At 48.9% G+C, this 19,764-nt stretch overlaps 1 protein-coding gene across 1 annotated transcript; it reads left to right on the top strand.

Moving 5' to 3' along the window:
- The first annotated feature begins 554 nt into the window (after positions 1-554).
- Positions 555-19,399, top strand: Slc25a41 (solute carrier family 25 member 41). Its single transcript, XM_045135116.1, has 6 exons — positions 555-710; positions 3,984-4,136; positions 4,275-4,382; positions 14,377-14,544; positions 17,916-18,063; positions 18,919-19,399. Exons 1-6 carry the CDS (start codon positions 579-581, stop codon positions 19,098-19,100), a joined length of 891 nt encoding a protein of 296 aa, XP_044991051.1. The 5' UTR covers positions 555-578; the 3' UTR covers positions 19,101-19,399.
- Positions 19,400-19,764: the final 365 nt, after the last annotated feature.

Below are 19,764 nucleotides of genomic sequence, written 5' to 3'. Positions count from 1 at the left end.
CACATATGACACAGCACACATGTGTGGAGATAAGAGGACAACCTTGGGTGTTGGTCCTCATCTCCCACCTTGTTTGAAGCAGGGACTGTCATTTTTTTTTAATTTAAAGAACTCCAGATGTATATGCCACCTGTACCTCTGGCTTTTTGTGGGTACTGGGGAATTGAATTTAGGTCCTTAGGCTTCACAGGCAAGCACCTTAACCACTAAGCCATCTCTTTAGCCTAGGGTCTCTCATTTTTTGTGGCTGTGTTTGCCAGGCTGGCTGCCCCATGAACTTCTGGAGGTGGGGGGTTCTGCCTTCACCTCCCTTCTTGGAGTAAATGCTGGGATTATAGAAGCTCACGCAACTGTGACCAGCTTTGTGTGGGTTCTGAAGCTCTGAGCTCACGTCCTACCACTTGAACAGCACACCCCACTGAGCCATCGACCCAGCCCCTGTCACCCACTCTCCTCCAAAGCCAGATGTAAAATTATCCACATTGAGGCACCCAGAAAACAGGGCTGAGTTCCAGTGTGGCAGGGTATGACCAGGGACTGGGTCTGCTCTGCAGGTTCTGGACACAGGAGAACAACTGATGGTCCCCGTGGACATCCTAGAAGTGGGTGACAGTGGGGCCTTGTGGAAACTGCTGCTGTCTGGAGCCATGGCTGGGGCAGTGTCTCGCACGGGCACAGCCCCTCTGGACCGCGCCAGGGTCTACATGCAGGTGTGTGCTGGGGTGGGAGGCAGGAGAAACACAGAGGTGGTGTTGACTGAGCTCAGGATATGGTCTGGTTGGAAGTGGGCTTCTTGTAGGGCAATGTGGAGATTGGAGTGGTGGAAGTAGACAGGGACAGGACATGAAGAGGGGTTGGGTATCGATGAAGAAAACCAGCAGCTACAGAACCAACGTGGAGCCAGGCAAGAAGGTTTAGAGGTCAAGAAAGTAGGATTTTGGATGGAGGGGCTACTGAAAATAAATCCAAGTCTTTGCAGGCACTATGCAAGCGCTCACTACTGAGCTACATACTCAGCCCTCCTTTTACTGTCATTTTGAGACAAGATTTAGCTAAATTTCTCAGGCTGGCTTTAAACTTAACATTCTCCTGCCTCAGCTCAGCCTCCTGATATGGGATTACAGATGTGCATCACCAGGAAGAGGGATTTGGATAGGTGTAAAGAATAAGAAGCGAGCTATAGAGTAAGTTTTAAGCCAGCCTGGGCAACTTAGTGAGACCAAAAAATGAGGAGGTAGCTGGAGAGATGGCACTGCAGTTAAGGAACTTGCCTGCAAAGCCTGATGACCTGAGTTTGATTCTCCAGCACCCATGTAAAGCCAGGTCACAAAGTGGCACATGCTTCTGGAGTTTTTTCACAGTGGCTGGAGGCCCTGTTCTTTCTCCCTGTCTCCCTCTTTCTATCTCTCAAATAAATAAAAATATTAAAACCTTGGATTTAAAAATAAGAAGGGGGCTGGAGAGATGGCTTAGAGGTTAGTGCATTTACTTGCAAAGCCAAAGAACTCAGGTTTGATTCCCCAGGACACACATAAGCCAGATGCAAAAAGTGGTGTATGTGTCTGAAGTTTGTTTGCAGTGGCTGGAGGCCCTGATGCATCCATTCTCTATCTGCCCACCTCTCTGTCCAGAATAAATTAATTAATAAAGTAACATTTTTAAATGAGAAAGGTCGGGGGCGTTGTCAGTGTTAACTTGACAAACTAGACTTCACCATGAGAGCTAGGGGAATGGTCAGAGGTAGAGTGACAACCTAGAACCCACAGTGAGGGCTGGGGTGTGGTCAGAGGTACAGTGACAGCCTGGAACCCACAGTGAGGGCTGGGGGCGTGGTCAGAGGTAGAGTGACAGCCTAGAACCCACAGTGAGGGCTGGGGGTGTGGTCAGAGGTAGAGTGACAGCCTGGAACCCACAGTGAGGGCTGGGGGCGTGGTCAGAGGTAGAGTGACAGCCTAGAACCCACAGTGAGGGCTGGGGTGTGGTCAGAGGTAGAGTGACAACCTAGAACCCACAGTGAGGGCTGGGGGCGTGGTCAGAGGTAGAGTGACAGCCTAGAACCCACAGTGAGGGCTGGGGGCGTGGTCAGAGGTACAGTGACAGCCTGGAACCCACAGTGAGGGCTGGGGGCGTGGTCAGAGGTAGAGTGACAGCCTGGGACCCACAGTGAGGGCTGGGGGCGTGGTCAGTGGTAGAGTGACAGCCTAGAACCCACAGTGAGGGCTGGGGGCGTGGTCAGAGGTAGAGTGACAGCCTAGAACCCACAGTGAGGGCTGGGGGCGTGGTCAGAGGGAGAGTGACAGCCTGGAACCCACAGTGAGGGCTGGGGGCGTGGTCAGAGGTAGAGTGACAGCCTAGAACCCAGTGAGGGCTGGGGGCGTGGTCAGAGGTAGAGAGCCTAGAACCCACAGTGAGGGCTGGGGGCGTGGTCAGCGGTAGAGTGACAGCCTGGAACCCACAGTGAGGGCTGGGGGCGTGGTCAGAGGTAGAGTGACAGCCTAGAACCCACAGTGAGGGCTGGGGGCGTGGTCAGAGGTAGAGAGCCTAGAACCCACAGTGAGGGCTGGGGGCGTGGTCAGAGGTAGAGTGACAGCCTAGAACCCACAGTGAGGGCTGGGGGCGTGGTCAGAGGGAGAGTGACAGCCTGGAACCCACAGTGAGGGCTGGGGGCGTGGTCAGAGGTAGAGTGACAGCCTAGAACCCAGTGAGGGCTGGGGGCGTGGTCAGAGGTAGAGAGCCTAGAACCCACAGTGAGGGCTGGGGGCGTGGTCAGCGGTAGAGTGACAGCCTGGAACCCACAGTGAGGGCTGGGGGCGTGGTCAGAGGTAGAGTGACAGCCTAGAACCCACAGTGAGGGCTGGGGGCGTGGTCAGAGGTAGAGTGACAGCCTGGAACCCACAGCGAGGGCTGGGGGCGTGGTCAGAGGTAGAGTGACAGCCTGGAACCCACAGTGAGGGCTGGGGGCGTGGTCAGAGGTACAGTGACAGCCTAGAACCCACAGTGAGGCCTGGGGGCGTGGTCAGAGGTAGAGTGACAGCCTAGAACCCACAGTGAGGGCTGGGGGCGTGGTCAGAGGTACAGTGACAGCCTGGAACCCACAGTGAGGGCTGGGGGCGTGGTCAGAGGTAGAGTGACAGCCTGGAACCCACAGTGAGAGCTGGGGGCGTGGCCAGAGGTAGAGTGACAGCCTAGAACCCACAGTGAGGGCTGGGGGCGTGGTCAGAGGTAGAGAGCCTAGAACCCACAGTGAGGGCTGGGGGCGTGGTCAGAGGTAGAGTGACAGCCTGGAACCCACAGTGAGGGCTGGGGGCGTGGTCAGAGGTAGAGTGACAGCCTAGAACCCACAGTGAGGGCTGGGGGCGTGGTCAGAGGTACAGTGACAGCCTGGAACCCACAGTGAGGGCTGGGGGCGTGGTCAGAGGGAGAGTGACAGCCTAGAACCCACAGTGAGGGCTGGGGGCGTGGTCAGCGGTAGAGTGACAGCCTGGAACCCACAGTGAGGGCTGGGGGCGTGGTCAGAGGTACAGTGACAGCCTGGAACCCACAGTGAGGGCTGGGGGCGTGGTCAGAGGTAGAGTGACAGCCTGGAACCCACAGTGAGGGCTGGGGGCGTGGCCAGAGGTAGAGTGACAGCCTGGAACCCACAGTGAGGGCTGGGGGCGTGGTCAGAGGTAGAGTGACAGCCTGGAACCCACAGTGAGGACTGGGGGCGTGGTCAGAGGTAGAGTGACAGCCTGGAACCCACAGTGAGAGCTGGGGGCGTGGTCAGAGGTGGAGTGACAGCCTAGAACCCACAGTGAGGGCTGGGGGCGTGGTCAGAGGTAGAGTGACAGCCTAGAATCCACAGTGAGGCTGGGGGCGTGGTCAGAGGTAGAGTGACAGCCTGGAACCCACAGTGAGGGCTGGGGGCGTGGTCAGAGGTGGAGTGACAGCCTGGAACACACAGTGAGGGCTTGGGCGGGGCTCCTCTTTGCTCCTCCCTCCAGGTCTACTCCTCCAAGGCTAACTTCATGAACCTGCTGGGCGGGCTCCACAGTCTGGTGCAGGAGGGCGGGTTCCGCTCGCTGTGGCGGGGCAATGGTATCAATGTCTTGAAGATCGCTCCCGAGTACGCCATCAAGTTCTCTGTCTTTGAGCAGGTGAGCATGGTTGAAGCCCTCCAAAATTCCAAGGGCTCATCCAAGACACCCTTTTGCCTTCCAGACCCCTGCCCTCTGCCCAGGAAGGTTCTGGAGATGCAAAATGGCCCCTTCTCACACGCTTGTCCCTCATTGCAGTGTAAGAATTTCTTCTGTGGAGTGCATGGGTCCCCACCTTTTCAGGAGCGGCTCCTGGCAGGTTCCCTGGCTGTGGCCATCTCCCAGACACTCATCAACCCCATGGAGGTAAGATGAGCGCCACAGCCCCGGGACCCAGACTGCCACAGCTGGGACGGTCCTCCTCTCCTCCCATTCTCCTCTTCCTTCTATTTCTCCCCCTTTCTTTTTCCTTCTTTCTCTTCCACCTTCCTCTTCGCTTTCCTTTTACATCCTCCTCCCTTCCTTTTCCTTTAAAAAAAAAAAACGTTTGTTTGAGAAATAGTGAGTATGGATGCACCAGGCCTCTTGCCACTCCAAACACAGTCCAGATGCACACACCACGTCTTTATGTGGACACTGGGAAATTGAACCCACCAGGTGCTTTTAATGCCTGAGCCATTTCTCCACTTTTTTCTCATCTTTCTCTTGTGCCTTCTCCCTCCTTCCACTTCCTCCTCTCTCCTCTTCCATCACTCCCTTCTCTTCCTTCCTGTGGTAGTTTGAATGTGATAACTTGAATGTATAGCCCCGTAGGTTGAGATGTTTTATTAACATTGAGCTTGGGGCTGGAGAGATGGCTTAGCAGTTAAGGTGCCTGTGAAGCCAAAGACTCATGTTCAACTCTACAGGTCCCACATAAGCCAGACACACAATGTGATGCAAGCGTGCAAGGTCACACATGCACACAAGACGGCACACATGTCTGGAGTTTGATTATGGTGCCTGGAGGCCCTAAATGAGCTTGTAACCTGGGTCTTCAGCCACCTGGCTGGAGGAGGTGTCACTGGGGTACATCCTGGATTCCAGCCTTAAGGTGTGTTTGGGAGCAGATCTGAATTCAGCCCCAACATGTGTGGAGAGCAGTTTGAGCTCTGTTTACACATGTTGTGCTGGGAGTTGGTGATGTTCTCTGCTTAAATCCATGGAGGTGAACCAGCTTCTTCCACCATGGACTGTGTTCTCCTGGATCTGTAAGCTTGAAATAAACCCCTTCCTTCCACGAACTGTGTCTGGTTGGTGGTTGGATGTTTGTACCAGCAACGAGGAGCTAACTACATCATTCCCCTTGTTTTTATTTTATTTTTAAAATTTTTTGTTTATTCCTATTTATTTATTTGAGAGTGACAGACAGAGCAAAAGAGGCAGATAGATAGAGAGAGAATGGGCACACCAGAGCCTCCAGCCACTGCAAACGAACTCCATATGCATGTGCCACCTTGTGCATCTGGCTTATGTTGGTCCTGGGGAATTAAGCCTCGAACCAGAGCCCTTAGGCTTCACAGACAAGCACTTAACCGCTAAGCCATCTCTCCAGCCCTCCCCTTCTTTTTACTGTTGCTCTTATTTATATTTGGTGTGTGGTGTGTGTCATGATGTGTTTGTATAGTGTGTGATGTGTTGTGTGTGTGTGTGTAATGTGTGTGTAGAGTGTGTGTGTGATGGGAGTGTGTAGTGTGTGGTGTGGTGTTAATATATGTGTGTATAGTATGTGATGTGTGGTGTGTGTGTAAGGTGTATAGTGTGTGATGGTGTGTGTATAGTGTATGATGTGATGACTAGTGTATAATGTGTTGTGGAGTGTGTATATAGGGTATGATGTGGTGTGTATAATGTGGTGTGTAGTGTGTGTGATGTGCTTTGTGTATAGGGTGTGATGTAGTGTGTATAGTGTGTGATATGGTGTGTATAGTGTATGATATGTTATGTAGTGTGTGTGATGTGTATGTTGTGGTGTGTGTATACTGTGTGATGTGTGTATAGTGTGTTATATGGTGTGTATGTTGTGGTGTGTGTATTGTATGTGATGTGGTATGTATAGTGTGTGTGTTGTGGTATGCACATAGTGTGTGATATGGTGTGTGGCTGTGTGTATAGTGTGTGATGTGGTGTGTAGTATGTATGTGATATGCTGTGTGTGTTATGTGCACATGTATGTGCCCTTGCTGGGCCCATGTGCTTGACTGGGGTGGCCTGGGAGGGACCTTGGTTGTTACACTCCATCACTCTTGTGCCTGTTCTTATTGGAGTTGAAGTCTCTCTTACTGATCCTGGTGCCTTTTACTGATCATCCCAAAGTTTGCCATTCTTTCATGGTCTCTGACTATTTCAGGTCTCTGTTCCCCAGTGGGACTGAAGTCGCATGTTTGGCCATGTCCAGCTGTTTAGCATGGTCCCAGGCCCTCATGCTTGATCGGGATGCACATTTTAAAAAATATTTTATTTATTTATTTGAGAGAGAGAGAGAGGCAGAGAGAGAGAATAGTTATGCCAGTGCAAACAAACTCCAGATTTATGCACCAACCTATTGCATCTGGCTTACATGGGTACCAGGGAATCCAGCCTAGGTCCTTTGTCTTTTTTTTTTTTTTTTTTTTTTTTACGAGAGAGTGTATGTGTGTGTGTGAGAGAGAGAGAGACAGAGAGGACGAATGGCTGTGCCAGGCCCTCCAGCCACTGCAAATGAATGCCAGACACATGCAACTCCTTGTGCATCTGGTTTTATGTGGGTCCAGGGCAATCGAGCGTGAGTCCTCAGGATTCACAGGCAAGCTCCTTAACCGCTAAGCCATGTCTCCAGCCCTGGTCCTTTGTCTTTGATGGAAAATGTCTTAACCACTAAATCATCTCTCCAGCGTAGGAAGCACATTTTTTTTAATTTATTTATTTGCAAGTGGAGGGTAGGGAGAGAGAGAATAGGTGTGCCAGGACATCTTGCCACTGCATTATGAACTTCAGATGCATGCACCACTTTGTGCATCTGCCTTTATGTGGGTAGTAGGGAATTAAACTTGTGCTGCTAAGACTTTGCAAGCAACTGCTTGTAACCACTGAGCCATCTCTCCAGAGCCCTCCCCTTTCTCTTTCTCCTCCTCTTATGCCTTTTCTCCATTCCTCTTCCTCCTCCCCTTCTTCTTTCTCTGACTCTCTCCTTTTCCTCTTCCCCTTATTCCTCATTTCCCTCCTCCCTCTTGCTCTTCTTTTGTCCTTCCTTCTCTCCATCCTTCCCTCCCTCCTCTCCTTTTTTTTTTTCCCCCCCGAGTCTCACTCTAGCTCAGGATGACCAGGTGGCCAGAAACTCATGGTGATCCTCCTACCCCGGTGCTGGGATTAAAGGCTGTGCCACCACGCCCAGCGTCCTCCTCTCCTTTCATCCTCGCTTCTGTGAGACAGAGCCTCAATCTGTGGTCAGGTAGGCCTGAGACTCACAGCAGTCCTCCTGCCAAGTACTGGGACGACAGGCATAGCCACCACACCAAGATCTCTTTCTTTTCTACCATGCTCCTTGTTCCTCTGTCTTCCTTGTCACCTCTCTCCATCTCCCTCCCCGCTCTTGTGCTGAGCTTAGACCAGGACCTGCCAGATCCTTAAGCCACTGTCAACCCAGCCCTGTACCTCTTGTACCTCTTGTTCTCAAGGTGAGCTACGCACCATCTGCAGCCTGGATAGCCACCACATCATTCATCCTTGCTCTCCAAGGATCCCAGATGCCACCTTTTTAATTTGTCAATGCCTTGATGGATTTAGCTGGACACAGGAGCTTTCTTTTCTTACACTGGTGTACATATGTTTAGTTTTTAGTTTGTTTGGTTTTGGGGTTTTGTTTTGTTTTGTTTGTTTGTTTTTCAAGGTAGGGTTTCATTCTAGCCCAGGCTGGCCTGGAATTCACTATGGAGTCTCAGGGTAGCCTTGAACTCACGGCAATCCTCCTACCTCTGCCTCCCAAGTGCTGGGATTAAAGGCATGCACCACCATGCCCAGCTAGAATGGTGTTTAGTTTTGTTTTTACATATTTATTTATTTGCCAGGAGAGAGAGAAAGGAAGAAACCAGGGCCTCCTGCCATTGCAAGTGAACTCCAGACACATGTACTACTTTGTGCAACTGGCTTTATGTAGGTGCTAAGGAATTGAACCTGGGCCAGCAGGCTTTCAAGCAAGCACCTTTCAACCACTGAGCAATCTCTCCAATCCATCATGTTTTTTAAAATATTTTAATTAATTTATTTAAGAAAGAGAAAGAGGCAGATAGGAGAATGGTTGATTCAGGGCCTCTAGCCACTGCAAACAAACTCCAGGCACATGCGCCACCTTGTGCATCTGGCTTAGATGGGTACTGGGGAACCGAATCTAGGTCTTCGGGCTTTGCAGGCAAGTGCCTTAACTACTAAGCTATCTCTCCAATCCATGTTTTTTTTGTTAATTTTTTTTAATTATTTATTTATTTGAGAGCGACAGACACAGAGAGAAAGACAGATAGAGGGAGAGAGAGAGAATGGGCGCGCCAGGGCTTCCAGCCTCTGCAAATGAACTCCAGACGCGTGCACCCCCTTGTGCATCTGGCTAACGTGGGACCTGGGGAACCGAGCCTCGAACCGGGGTCCTTAGGCTTCACAGGCAAGCGCTTAACCACTAAGCCATCTCTTCAGCCCTTTTTTGTTAATTTTTATTATCATTTTCCATGAGTATAAAAAAAATCCCATGGTAATTCCCTCCCCCCCCCCACAAACACACACTTTCCCCTTTCTGTGTTTTAGTTTAAGATAGGATCTCACGTAGCCTATGTTGGCCTCAAAATCACTTGGTAGGGCTGGAGAGATGGCTTAGCGGTTAAGTGTTTGCCTGTGAAGCCTAAGGACCCCAGTTAAAGGCTCAATTCCCCAGGACCCACATAAGCCAGATGCACAAGGAGGCGCATGCATCTGGAGTTCATTTGCAGTGGCTAGAGGCCCTCATATGCCATTCTCTCTCTATCTGCCTCTTTTACTCTGTGTCTGTTGCTCTCAAATAAATAAATAAATAATAAAGGCAAGGCACATGCATCTAGAATTTTTTTCAGTGGCTAGAGGCCCTGGCATGCCCATTCTCTCTCTATCTCTATCCTTCTCCCTCCCCCTCCAAATAAATAAATAAATAAAATATTTTCCAAAAAATTAAATAAAGGCAAAAAAAAGAAAATCACTTGGTCGCTGAAGATGACCTTGAACTATATCCTCTTGTCTCTACTTCCCAAATGCTGGAATGACAGGCATGCCCCACCACACCCAGTTTTTCTTGTCATTTTAAAACTTTTTTTTTTTTTTTTCATCTAGCCCAGGCTGACCTGGAATTCACTAAGTAGTCTCAGGGTGGCCTTGAATTCACAGTGATCCTCCTACCTCTGCCTCCTGAGTGCTGGAATTAAAGGCAGTGCCACCATGACCAGCTAAAAAATTATTTTGTTTTTGAGACAGGGTCTCATGTAGCCCAGAATGGCCTCAAACTGAACTATGTAACAGAGGATGACCATGAAATCCTGATCCTCCTGCCCCACCTCTGGGTGCTAGGATGAAAGCTGTGCCACTATGCCTGGTTTACACAGTGATGGAGATCAAAAATCGGGCTTCGGTGCAAGAGAGATGGCTTGGTGGTTAAGCGCTTGCCTATGAAGCCTAAGGACCCCGGTTTGAAGCTCAATTCCCCAGGACCCACGTTAGCCAGATGCACAAGGGGGCGCATGCATCTGGAGTTTGTTTGCAGTGGCTGGAAGCCCTGGGGCACCCATTCTCTCTCTCTCTCTCTATCTGCCTTTCTCTCTCTCTGTCACTCTCAAATAAATAAATAAAAATAAACAAATAAAATAGGGGCTCAGTCGCTGAAGAGATGGCTCAGCATTTAAGGCACTTGCCTGCAAAGCCTAATGACCTGAGTTCAGTTCCCTGGCTCCCACCCTAAGCCAGACGCACAGGTGCCCCTGAATCTGGATTTCATTTGCAGCAGCTGGAGACCCTGGCATGCCCATTCTCTTGAACTGCCCACACCTAGATCCAGCTTCCTTTCTTTGGGCATGATTCAGTTTTCTGTTCTTTAGTCTCTGCTCCATTGCTATGGCCAAATAACACCTGACACTGGGCTGTGGCTAAAGAAAACAAGGTTGATCTACCTCACAGAGCTTGCAGTGCATGGCTCTGGTGAAGCCCCTGTGTTAGTTTTCAGTCATTTGAATAAAATATTTGAGGTAATTACAACTTTGAAAAGGTTTATTTTGCCAAGTGGCTCACACCTACAATCACAGCACTTGGGAGGCTAAGGTAGGAGGGTTGCCATGAGTTTGAGGCCAGCCTGGGCTACAGAGTGAGTTCCATGTCAGCCTGGGCTAGAATGAGACCCTACCTTAGGGGGAAAAAAAAAAGTTATTTTGGATTTTTTTTTTTCAAGGTACAGTCTAGAGCTGTAGCCCATGGAGTCTCATGGTGGCCTCAAACTCACAGTGATCCTCCCACCTCTGCTTCCCAAGTGCTGGGATTAAAGGCGTGCGCCACCATGCCCGGCTTGTTTTTGATTTTTAAGGTAGGATCTAGCTCTAGCCCAGGCTGAACTAGAATTCACTCTGTCTTCTCAGGCTGGCTTCAAATGCACAGCCATCCTTCTATCTCCACTTCCCAAGTGTTAGCATTAAAGGCATGTGCCACCATGCCTAGCTTGCTTTTTTTTTCTTTTCTTTTTTATTTTTGGTTATTTTTATTTATTTATTTGAGAGCAACAGACAGAGAAAGAGGCAGAGAGAGAGAAAGAATGGGCATGCCAGGGCCTCTAGCCACTGCAGACAAATTCCAGATGTGTGCGCCCCCTTGTACATCTGGCTAACGTGGGTCCTGGGGAATCAAGCCTCAAACCGGAGTTGTTAAGCTTCACAGGCAAGCGCTTAACCACTAAGCCATCTCTCCAGCCCTCTTTTTTTTTTTTTTTTTTTAACAACAGGCTCTCCTGTAGCACAGGCTGGCCTCATACTTGCCTTGTAGTCATAGATGACCTGGAACTCCTGATCCTCATGCTCTGCACCTCCTGAGTGCTGGGATGGTAGGTTTATGTGGTGCTGGGGATGGAACCCAGAGCTTGGTGGATGCTAGGCAAGTGCTGTAACCACGGAGCCACAGCCACAGTCAGGAAGGGTTAATCTGAACTCATGACTTTTAGGTTTTGGTCATGGTTCAATCAACCCATTGCTTTTAGGCCTTCTAGGAGGGGGAGCAAATATTGGCGCAAAATGTTGCCTTCATTGCCAACAAGCCACAGGACAAGACAGAGGGATAGGGTCAGGTGCAATTCAAGGTGCACCCCTAATGACCTGAAGACCTCCCACTGGGCCTCACTTCTTCCAAGGTCCCACTACCTTCCACAGCATCATCCTGGGGAGCCAGCCCTGAGCAAAGGGACTATCTGGCAGACACTTGTTCCACCGCCTGTGGCAGCCAGCATCATAGAGGAATGGGTGTGCAAGGGAGAGGCCGGATGACAGAACAGAACCTAGAGAGTAGAAGAGGATGGTTGTTGGGCCCTTCTGTGCGCATGTGCATGTGGAGGACAACCTTGTATGTTACCTTTGGGCTCAGTTACCACAGGGTCTCTCATGGGCGTAGAACTTGCTACATAAACTAGACTGGTCAGTGAGCCCCAGAGATTCCCCCTATTTCTGCCTCCCCCAGCACTGGGACTACAGGATGCCACCACCATGCCTGGCTTTGAATGTGAGTTCTGGGGATTTGAACTCAGGTCCTCATGCTTCTGAAGCAAGCACTTTATCTACTGAGCCACTGTCCTAGTCCCCAGTCTTCTTTTATAACGACCATCTCTTCTAGAACCAACTAGAAAGCCTGAGCATAGTGGTTCACACTCTTAATCCCAGCACTTAGGAGGATGAGTATGGTGGTTGGAATGTACAATGTCCCCCATGTATGAATACTTAATCCCCAGTTGGTGGCACTGTTCGGGAAGGTTGTAAAGTCTTTGGGAGATGGAACCTTCCTGGAGGTAGGGTCTCACTCTAGCCCAGGCTGATCAGGAATTTGCTATGTAGTCTCAGGCTGGCCACGAACTCACAGCGATCTTCCTGCCTCTGCCTCCCAAGTGCTGGGATTAGAAGTGCCCACCACCACATCTGGCAGACATGGGGTTTTGTAGTCTAGTCCCACGCTTGCTGAGACATGACACCCAGCTGTGTTTTCCTGTCATGGCTTTCCACCGTGATAGAAAGTTAAACTCAAAATAAACCAAAAATAAAATCTTGACAGGCATGGTGGCTGAACAAGGTGGCACATGCCTTTAATCCCAGCACTCAGGAGGCAGAGGTAGGAGGATGGCTGTGAGTTCAAGGCCAGCCAGAGATTACATAGTGAATTCCAGGTCAGCCTGGACTAGAGAAAAACCCTGCCTCAAAAAACAAACAAACAGGGCTGGAAAGATGGTAGTGGTTCAGGTGTTTGCCTGTGACGCCTTAGGACCCCATAAACCAGATACACAAGGGGGTGCATGTGCCTGGAGTTTGTATGCAGTGGCTAGAGGCCCTGGCATGCCTATTCTCCCTCCCTTTCTCTCTCTCTCAAATAAATAATTTTTTTTTAAGTAATGGAAGCTGGGTATGGTGGCGCATACCTTTAATCCCAGCACTCGGGAGGCAGAGGTCAGAAGACCACTGTTAGTTCAAGGCTACATAGTGAATTCCAGATCAGCATGGGCTAGAGCGAGACCCTACCTAAAAAAAAAAAAAAAAGATGGTGACACATGCCTTTAATCCCAGAATTCAGAAGGGAGAGGTAGGAGGATCAATGTGAGTACAAGGTAGTCTGAGACATAGTGAATTTCAGGATTTGAAAAACAAACAACCTCCCCTCAAAAAAGGCATGAGAAATATAAAGTTTGGCACAGGAGGAAATGTGAACAAGTTTCAAGTCCCAGGCTTAAAGAGTGTAGACTTCAACTGCAGTTGTTATAGAGATGATAGCCGCTTGGAGTGCTGATTCTTTTCAGAGGAGGGGCCTGAAGAAAGTTCCAAAAATTTCCTGCTCTTTAAGATCAGGCTTCACTTCCCTCTGGGGGGAAAATTGGCAGTGCTGCCCATGTACTATTGTTTTGTTTGTTTTTTAAATATTTGATTTATTTATTTTTAATTTTTGTTTATTTTTATTTATTTGAGAGGAACAGACACAAGAGAGAGAAAGAGACAGAGAGAGAATGGGTGCACCAGGACCTCCAGGCACTTTGTGTATCTGGCTAATGTGGGTCCAGGGGAATCAAACTTGGGTCCTTTGGCTTTGTGGGCAAACGCCTTAACAGCTAAGCCATCCCTCCAACCCTGTTTTGTTTTTGTTTTGAATTAATTTATGTATTTGAGAGAAAGAGGCAGATAGAGAAATTGGGCATGCCAGGGCCCTTCAGCAGCTACAATGAACTTCAGATACATGCATCACCTTGTACATCTGGCTTACATGGGTCCTGGGGAATCAAACCCGGGTCCTTTGGCTTTTCAGGCAAGCACCTTAACCACTAAGCCATCTGTCACCATCATCATGATCCTGGTTTTGAAAGACAGTCATGCACCATGGTTCCAGGGAGCCCGTAAGGGTGGTCGGTGATAGGTGGGGTCAGCGTCACTGCAGGGCCCTGTGAGGCCACTGTGTGGAGTTAGTTGTAAAGCTAAACCACCGTGGGTTGCAATGGAGAGCTGAGATGTTGGAAATGACAGGGTCTTGGGATGTCTGCTACCAGGAAAAGCTATGGGCCTGGGGTGGATTCTGCCAGAGAAGGGTATAGGCAGCACAGGTATGGGACCGGAAATCCTGCCAATTCTGCATAAAAGATGTCTGTCCCACCCCAGGTCCTGATCTAACAGAGTCACACTCCTTTCAGGTATGGACAGGAAATCCTGAATAAAATAAGATGCCCTACCACTGTTCTTGGTGTTACAGGAAGCTATGCCCCTCTCCTGCTAATACAGAAACTTTTTATTTTTATTTTTCAAGGTAGAGTCTTGCTGTAGTTAAAGCTGGCCTGGAATTCACTATGTAGTCTTAGGGTGGCCTTGAACTCACAGCGATCCTCCTACCTCAACCTCCGGAGTGCTGGGATTAAAGGAGGGCACCACCGTGCCTAGCTGCCCTTGAAATCCAGCCTTCTAAATACTGGGCTAGCCGGGCATGGTGGTGCACGCCTTTAATCCCAGCACTCGGGAGGCAGAGGCAGGAGGATCACATGAAAAAAGAAAAAAGAAAAAAATTACTGGGATAACAGGTGTGGAAGAATACTTAATCAAACCATCTGCCTCCCCAGGTTCTTAAGACTCGCCTAACTCTGCGCAGGACTGGCCAGTACACGGGACTGCTGGACTGTGCCAGGCAGATCTTAGAACGAGATGGCACCCGTGCCCTGTATCGTGGCTACCTACCCAACATGCTTGGCATTATCCCCTATGCCTGCACAGACCTGGCAGTCTATGAGGTGAGCCTCCCACAGAGGAAGGGGAGCGGGCTAGAGCCCTGCTCACCATGCATTTTTGCCCTGTCCCTTTCCTTCTTTTTTTTTTTTTCTTTGTTGGGGGAAGAGGTGGGGGTCTCCTCACTTTAGCCCAGGTTGACCTGGAACTTTCTACGTAGTCTCAGGCTGGCCTCAGGCTACCTCTGCCTCCCACATGCTGGGGTTAAAAGCATGTGCCACCACACCTGGCTATTTATTTATTTCTCTCTCTCAAGATTTGGAGAGATTTTTTTTTTTTTTTTTTTGAGGTAGGGTCTCACTCTAGCCCAGGCTGACCTGGAATTCACTATGTAGTCTCAGGGTGGCCTCAAACTCACGGCGATCCTCCTACCTCTGCCTCCTGGAGTGCTGGGATGAAAGGCGTATGCCACCATGCACCAGCTCTCTTTTTTAGTTTTTTAAAATATTTTTATTTACAAAGTCTAAGTAAGAGGATTGCTGTGAGCCAGGCATGGTAGCACACGCCTTTCATCCCAGCACTCAGGAGACAGAGGTAGGAGGATCGCTGTGAGTTCGAGGCCACCCTGAGAAAGCAGAGGGAATTCCAGGTCAGCCTGAGCTAGAGTGAGACCCTACCTTGAAAAACCAAAAAAAAAAAAAAAAAAAAAGATGTCATTGCAGGAGAAGGGCATAGTGTTCTCTGTGTCTCCCTCTCTTTCAAATAAATAAAATATTTAAATATATATAAGTATGTATGTGTGTGTGTATATATGTGTGTGTGTATGTATATATATGTATGTGTGTGTGTGTGTGTGTGTGTATATATATATATATATATATATATATATATATATATATATATATATATATATTTTTTTTTTTAAGCCAAGTATGGTGGCCCATGCCTTTAATCCCAGCACTCGTACTCGGGAGTTGGAGGCTACCCTGAGACTAGAGTAGATTCCAAGTCAGCCTGGACTAAAGCAAAACCCTACCTCGAAAAGGGTGGAGGGGGGCAGCTAGAGGGATTACTCAGCAGTTAAGTCCCTTGCCTACAATGCCTAATGACCTGGGTTTGATTCTCCAGTGACCCATGTAAAGCCAGATGCACAAAATGGTGTATGCATCTGAAGTTCCCCCACCCTCTCTTTCCTTGGGAATAATTTTTTTAAGTTATTTACTTGCAAGGAGAGAGGGAATAGGTACACCAGGGCCTCCTACCACTGCAAACGAATTCCAACACATCCTCCACTTTGAACATCTGGTTTTACATAGGACTGGGGAAGTGCTTGCTTTGCAAGCAAGTACCTTTAATCACTGAGCCATCTCTCCGACTCCCCCCCCCCCGCCTTTTTTTAAAGGCAGGTTCTCTAGCCAAGGCTGACCAGGAACTCTGTATCCTAGGCTGGCCTCAAATTCATGGTGATCCTCCTGCCTCAGCCTCCCAAGTGCTGAGATTAAAGGTGTGTACCATCACACCCAGCTGTTTTTGTTTATTTATTTGTCTTTTCAGGATAGGGTCTCACTCTAGCCCAGGCTGACCTGGAATTCACTATGAAGTTTCAGGCTGGCCTGAAATTCATGGTGATCCTCCTACCTCTGCCTCCCAAGTGCTAAAGGTGGGTGCCACCACGCCCACCTGTTTTATTTATTAACTTTTGCATGTGTGTGTATTTCTTTGTGTATGCTTGTGCACATACTTGTGCATGTGGAGTCATGAAGTCAGCCCTGGGTATCTTCCTCAAAGCATGGAATTTTGTGTGCGTTTGTGGTTGTACATACATGTATGTGCACATGTGCATGTGTGTGGGGGGTGTTCATGCATGTGTGGAACAAGTAGTCAACATTGGGTCCCTTTCTCAGTCATTCTCTACCTTATTTATTTAGTTTGTTTGTTTGTTTGTTTGTTTTCATTTTTCAAGGTAGGGTCTCACTGTAGCCCAGGCTGACCTGGAATTCACTCTATATAGTCTCAGGTTGGCCTTGAACTCATGGCAATACTCTTACCTCTGCCTCCCAAATGCTGAGATTAAAGGCATGTGACACCACGCCTGGCCACTTTATTTATTTTATTGTGTGTGTGCGTGTGCATGCACATGTGTAAATATGGGCATACACTTGCCATGGTGTATGTGTGGGTCAGAGGACAACGTTCTCATTTGAGGCAGGGTTTCTCTAATTAGTGTCCTGTTTCTGCCTCCCCCACTGCTACGAACACAATTCCAGAAGCCACCATACATCCGGCTTTCATGTGGGGTCTAGGGATTGAACTCGGGGTACTCCAGCTTGAGCTCAAATGCTTCAACCACTGAGCACTGTGTGTGTGTTTGGGTGCACATGTTCCACCATGTACATGTGGAGGTCTAAGGACAGCAATCGAGCTAGCCATGAACTTCTGAACTCTCCTGGCTCCACCTCCCCAGCATGCACCACTCTGCATCCAGCTTTACTTGGAGAATTGAACTCAGGCTGGCAGGCTTACAAGCAAACAGCTTTAACTGCTAAGCCAGTTCTCCAATCCCTCCACTTTTATTTTTGTAAGTATTTTTAAATTTTTATTTATTTATTACACACAGAGGGAAGGAAGGAAGGAGGGAGGGAAGGAGAGAGAGGGAGAGAATGGGAACCCCAGGGCCTCTAGCCACTGCAAATGAACTCTAGACACATGCATCACCATGTACATCTGGCTTATGTGGGACCTTGAGAATGGAACCTGGGTCCTTAGGCTTTATAAGCAAACACTTTAACTGCTAAGCCAGCTCTCCAGTCCTTTCCACTTTATTTTTTTATTTTTTAATATTTTATTTTTATTTACTTATTTGCTAGAGAAAGAGGGAAAGAGAGGGGAAGAGAATGGGCATGCCAGGGCCTCCAGCTACTGCAAATGATCTCCAGACATGTGTGCCCCCTTGTGCATCTGGCTAATGTGGGTCCTGGGGAATTGAACCTGGGTCCTTTGGCTTTGCAGGCAAATGCCTTAACCACTAAGCCATTTCTCCAGCCCTCTCCTTTAAAAAAAAAATTATCTTGAGCTGGGCATGGTGGCACATGCCTTTAATCCCAGCACTTGGGAGGCAGAGGTAGGAGGATTGCAAAGAGTTCAAAGCCAGCCTAAGACTACACAGTGAATTCCAGGTCAATCTGAGCTAGAGTGAGACTCTACCTTGAAAAACTAAAACAAAACTTTACAAAAAATTATTGAGAGACAGAGAAAGAGAGTATGGGAGCACCAAACCTCCTGCAATTGCAAACTAACTCCAGACATATGTCCCGCTTTGTGCATCTGCCTTTTCAAGGGTACTGAGGAATCCAATCCAGGCCATCAGACTTTGCAAGTAAGCGCCTTTAACACTGAGGCATATCTTCAGCTGCTCTTTTATCCTTTTTTTTTGCAGTTGCTCCGGCATTTGTGGCAGAAGTCGGGTAGAGACATGGAGGACCCCAGTGGCCTTGTCAGCCTGTCCTCTGTGACACTGTCCACAACCTGTGGCCAGATGGCCAGTTACCCGCTGACTTTGGTGCGCACAAGAATGCAGGCACAAGGTGGGCCTGGAACTGGCCACCACCCTACATACCTCCCCATGTGCCATACTAGCTCTGAATATCCTCTCCTTCCACACCCAACTTCAGTCTCCATATTGGATCCTGGCTATGCTTGCTGACCCCTGAACCCACCAAAATTTATTATACTCATTCCCCCAATGTAACCCCAGCCCTCAAATTTATCCCTTAAAAAAGGATAGCTGGGCTGTGGGGAGGCCAAAGTAGGAGGAGCTAGGACTGGGGAGGCCAAGGTAGGAGGATCACTGTGAGTTAAGATGCCAGTCTGAGACTACATAGTGAATTCCAGGTCTGCCTGGGCTTTAGTGAGACCCTACCTTGAAAGACAAGGGGGGAGGTTGGGGGATATAGCTTAGTCAGTAGGGCTTGTGTAGCATGAATGAGGTCCTGGGTTCGAGTCCCAGCACCAAGTAACAGGGGCATGGTGGTGCATACCCATTACTCCTATTACTGCAGTACCTGGGAGATAAAGGCAGGAGGATCTGAAATTCAAGATCATCCTCAGCTATGTACTGAGTTTCCTGGCCAGCCTGAACGACATCAAACAAAAGTTAGCAAAAGTAAGCTGGGGCAGGTGTGGTGGCACACACCTTTAATCCCAGCATTCTGGAGGTAGAGGTGGGAGGATCGCTATGAGTTTTCAAGGCCACTTTAAGACTACATAGTGAATTCCAGGTCAGCCTGGCTGAGTAAGACCCTACCTCGAAAAACCAAAAAAAAAAAAAAAAGTAAAACTGCCCTCAAAACTGGACCCAGACCCTCCACATTTACTACAATCATCTCCTAAAATGACCTATCAAAGCAGACCCAGTCCTGAGCTTGCCTCTGTCCCCACAGACACCGTGGAGGGCTCCAACCCCACCATGCTAGGAGTCTTTCGGAGGATCCTCACCCAGCAGGGCTGGCCAGGGCTGTACCGAGGCATGACTCCAACGTTACTGAAAGTTTTGCCAGCAGGTGGTATCAGCTATGTAGTGTATGAAACTATGAAGAAAACCTTGGGTGTGTACAGGTCGTGACCGGAGGACACACCCCAATGAGGAAGGGCCTGGAACACCCAGTTGTCCCTGGATCCAAAAGAACCCTCCACGGATCAGGCTTTGGGACTGTTTTGGTTTTTTTATTTTATTTTTTTGGTTTTTGTTTATTTTGTTTTGCTACAAAAGCCAGCTGGGGGACTGGGGTTAGAAGATTCCCAAGGGTACTCTCCTAGAGGCTACAGTCTTTAGACCTGAGTTTGAACTCCAATCTCGTTTCTGCCAGCTATGTCCAACATAAAGTGTAAAGAGAAAACCAGGAATAAAGATACTTTCTGCTGGCTGTGTCTGGAATAGCTAATTCTATTAGAAAGGGTAGTTGAGAGGGCTGGGGGCGTGTCTCGGCAAGTATTAATCTTGGCTAGCAAACACGAGGTCCAGGGGTCGATCCCCATTGTGGAGACCAGGGATCCTTGGGTTTGTGACTGGAACAAGGAGCTGGTCCCCGAAGTCCAGGAAAAAAAAAAAAAAAAAAAAGAGTTTTTAGATTTCTGGAGCGAGAGATCAGGAGGATCCTAGAGATTCCTCCAGCTCTCAGGCCACGCGCACCGCCGGAGGCACCGATGCTCAAGGCTTCAAGCAGGCCACGTGCACAGCCTAGCCAGCCATCTGGCCCGGGAGCGCTAACCCAGACTTCGGGCCTGAC

Source organism: Jaculus jaculus, chromosome 15 (genome assembly GCF_020740685.1).
Source record: "Jaculus jaculus isolate mJacJac1 chromosome 15, mJacJac1.mat.Y.cur, whole genome shotgun sequence".
Classification (NCBI taxonomy): Eukaryota; Metazoa; Chordata; class Mammalia; order Rodentia; family Dipodidae; genus Jaculus; species Jaculus jaculus.
The sequence above is the reverse complement of the archived record's forward strand: the minus strand, read 5'-3'. Positions and strand labels throughout refer to the sequence as shown.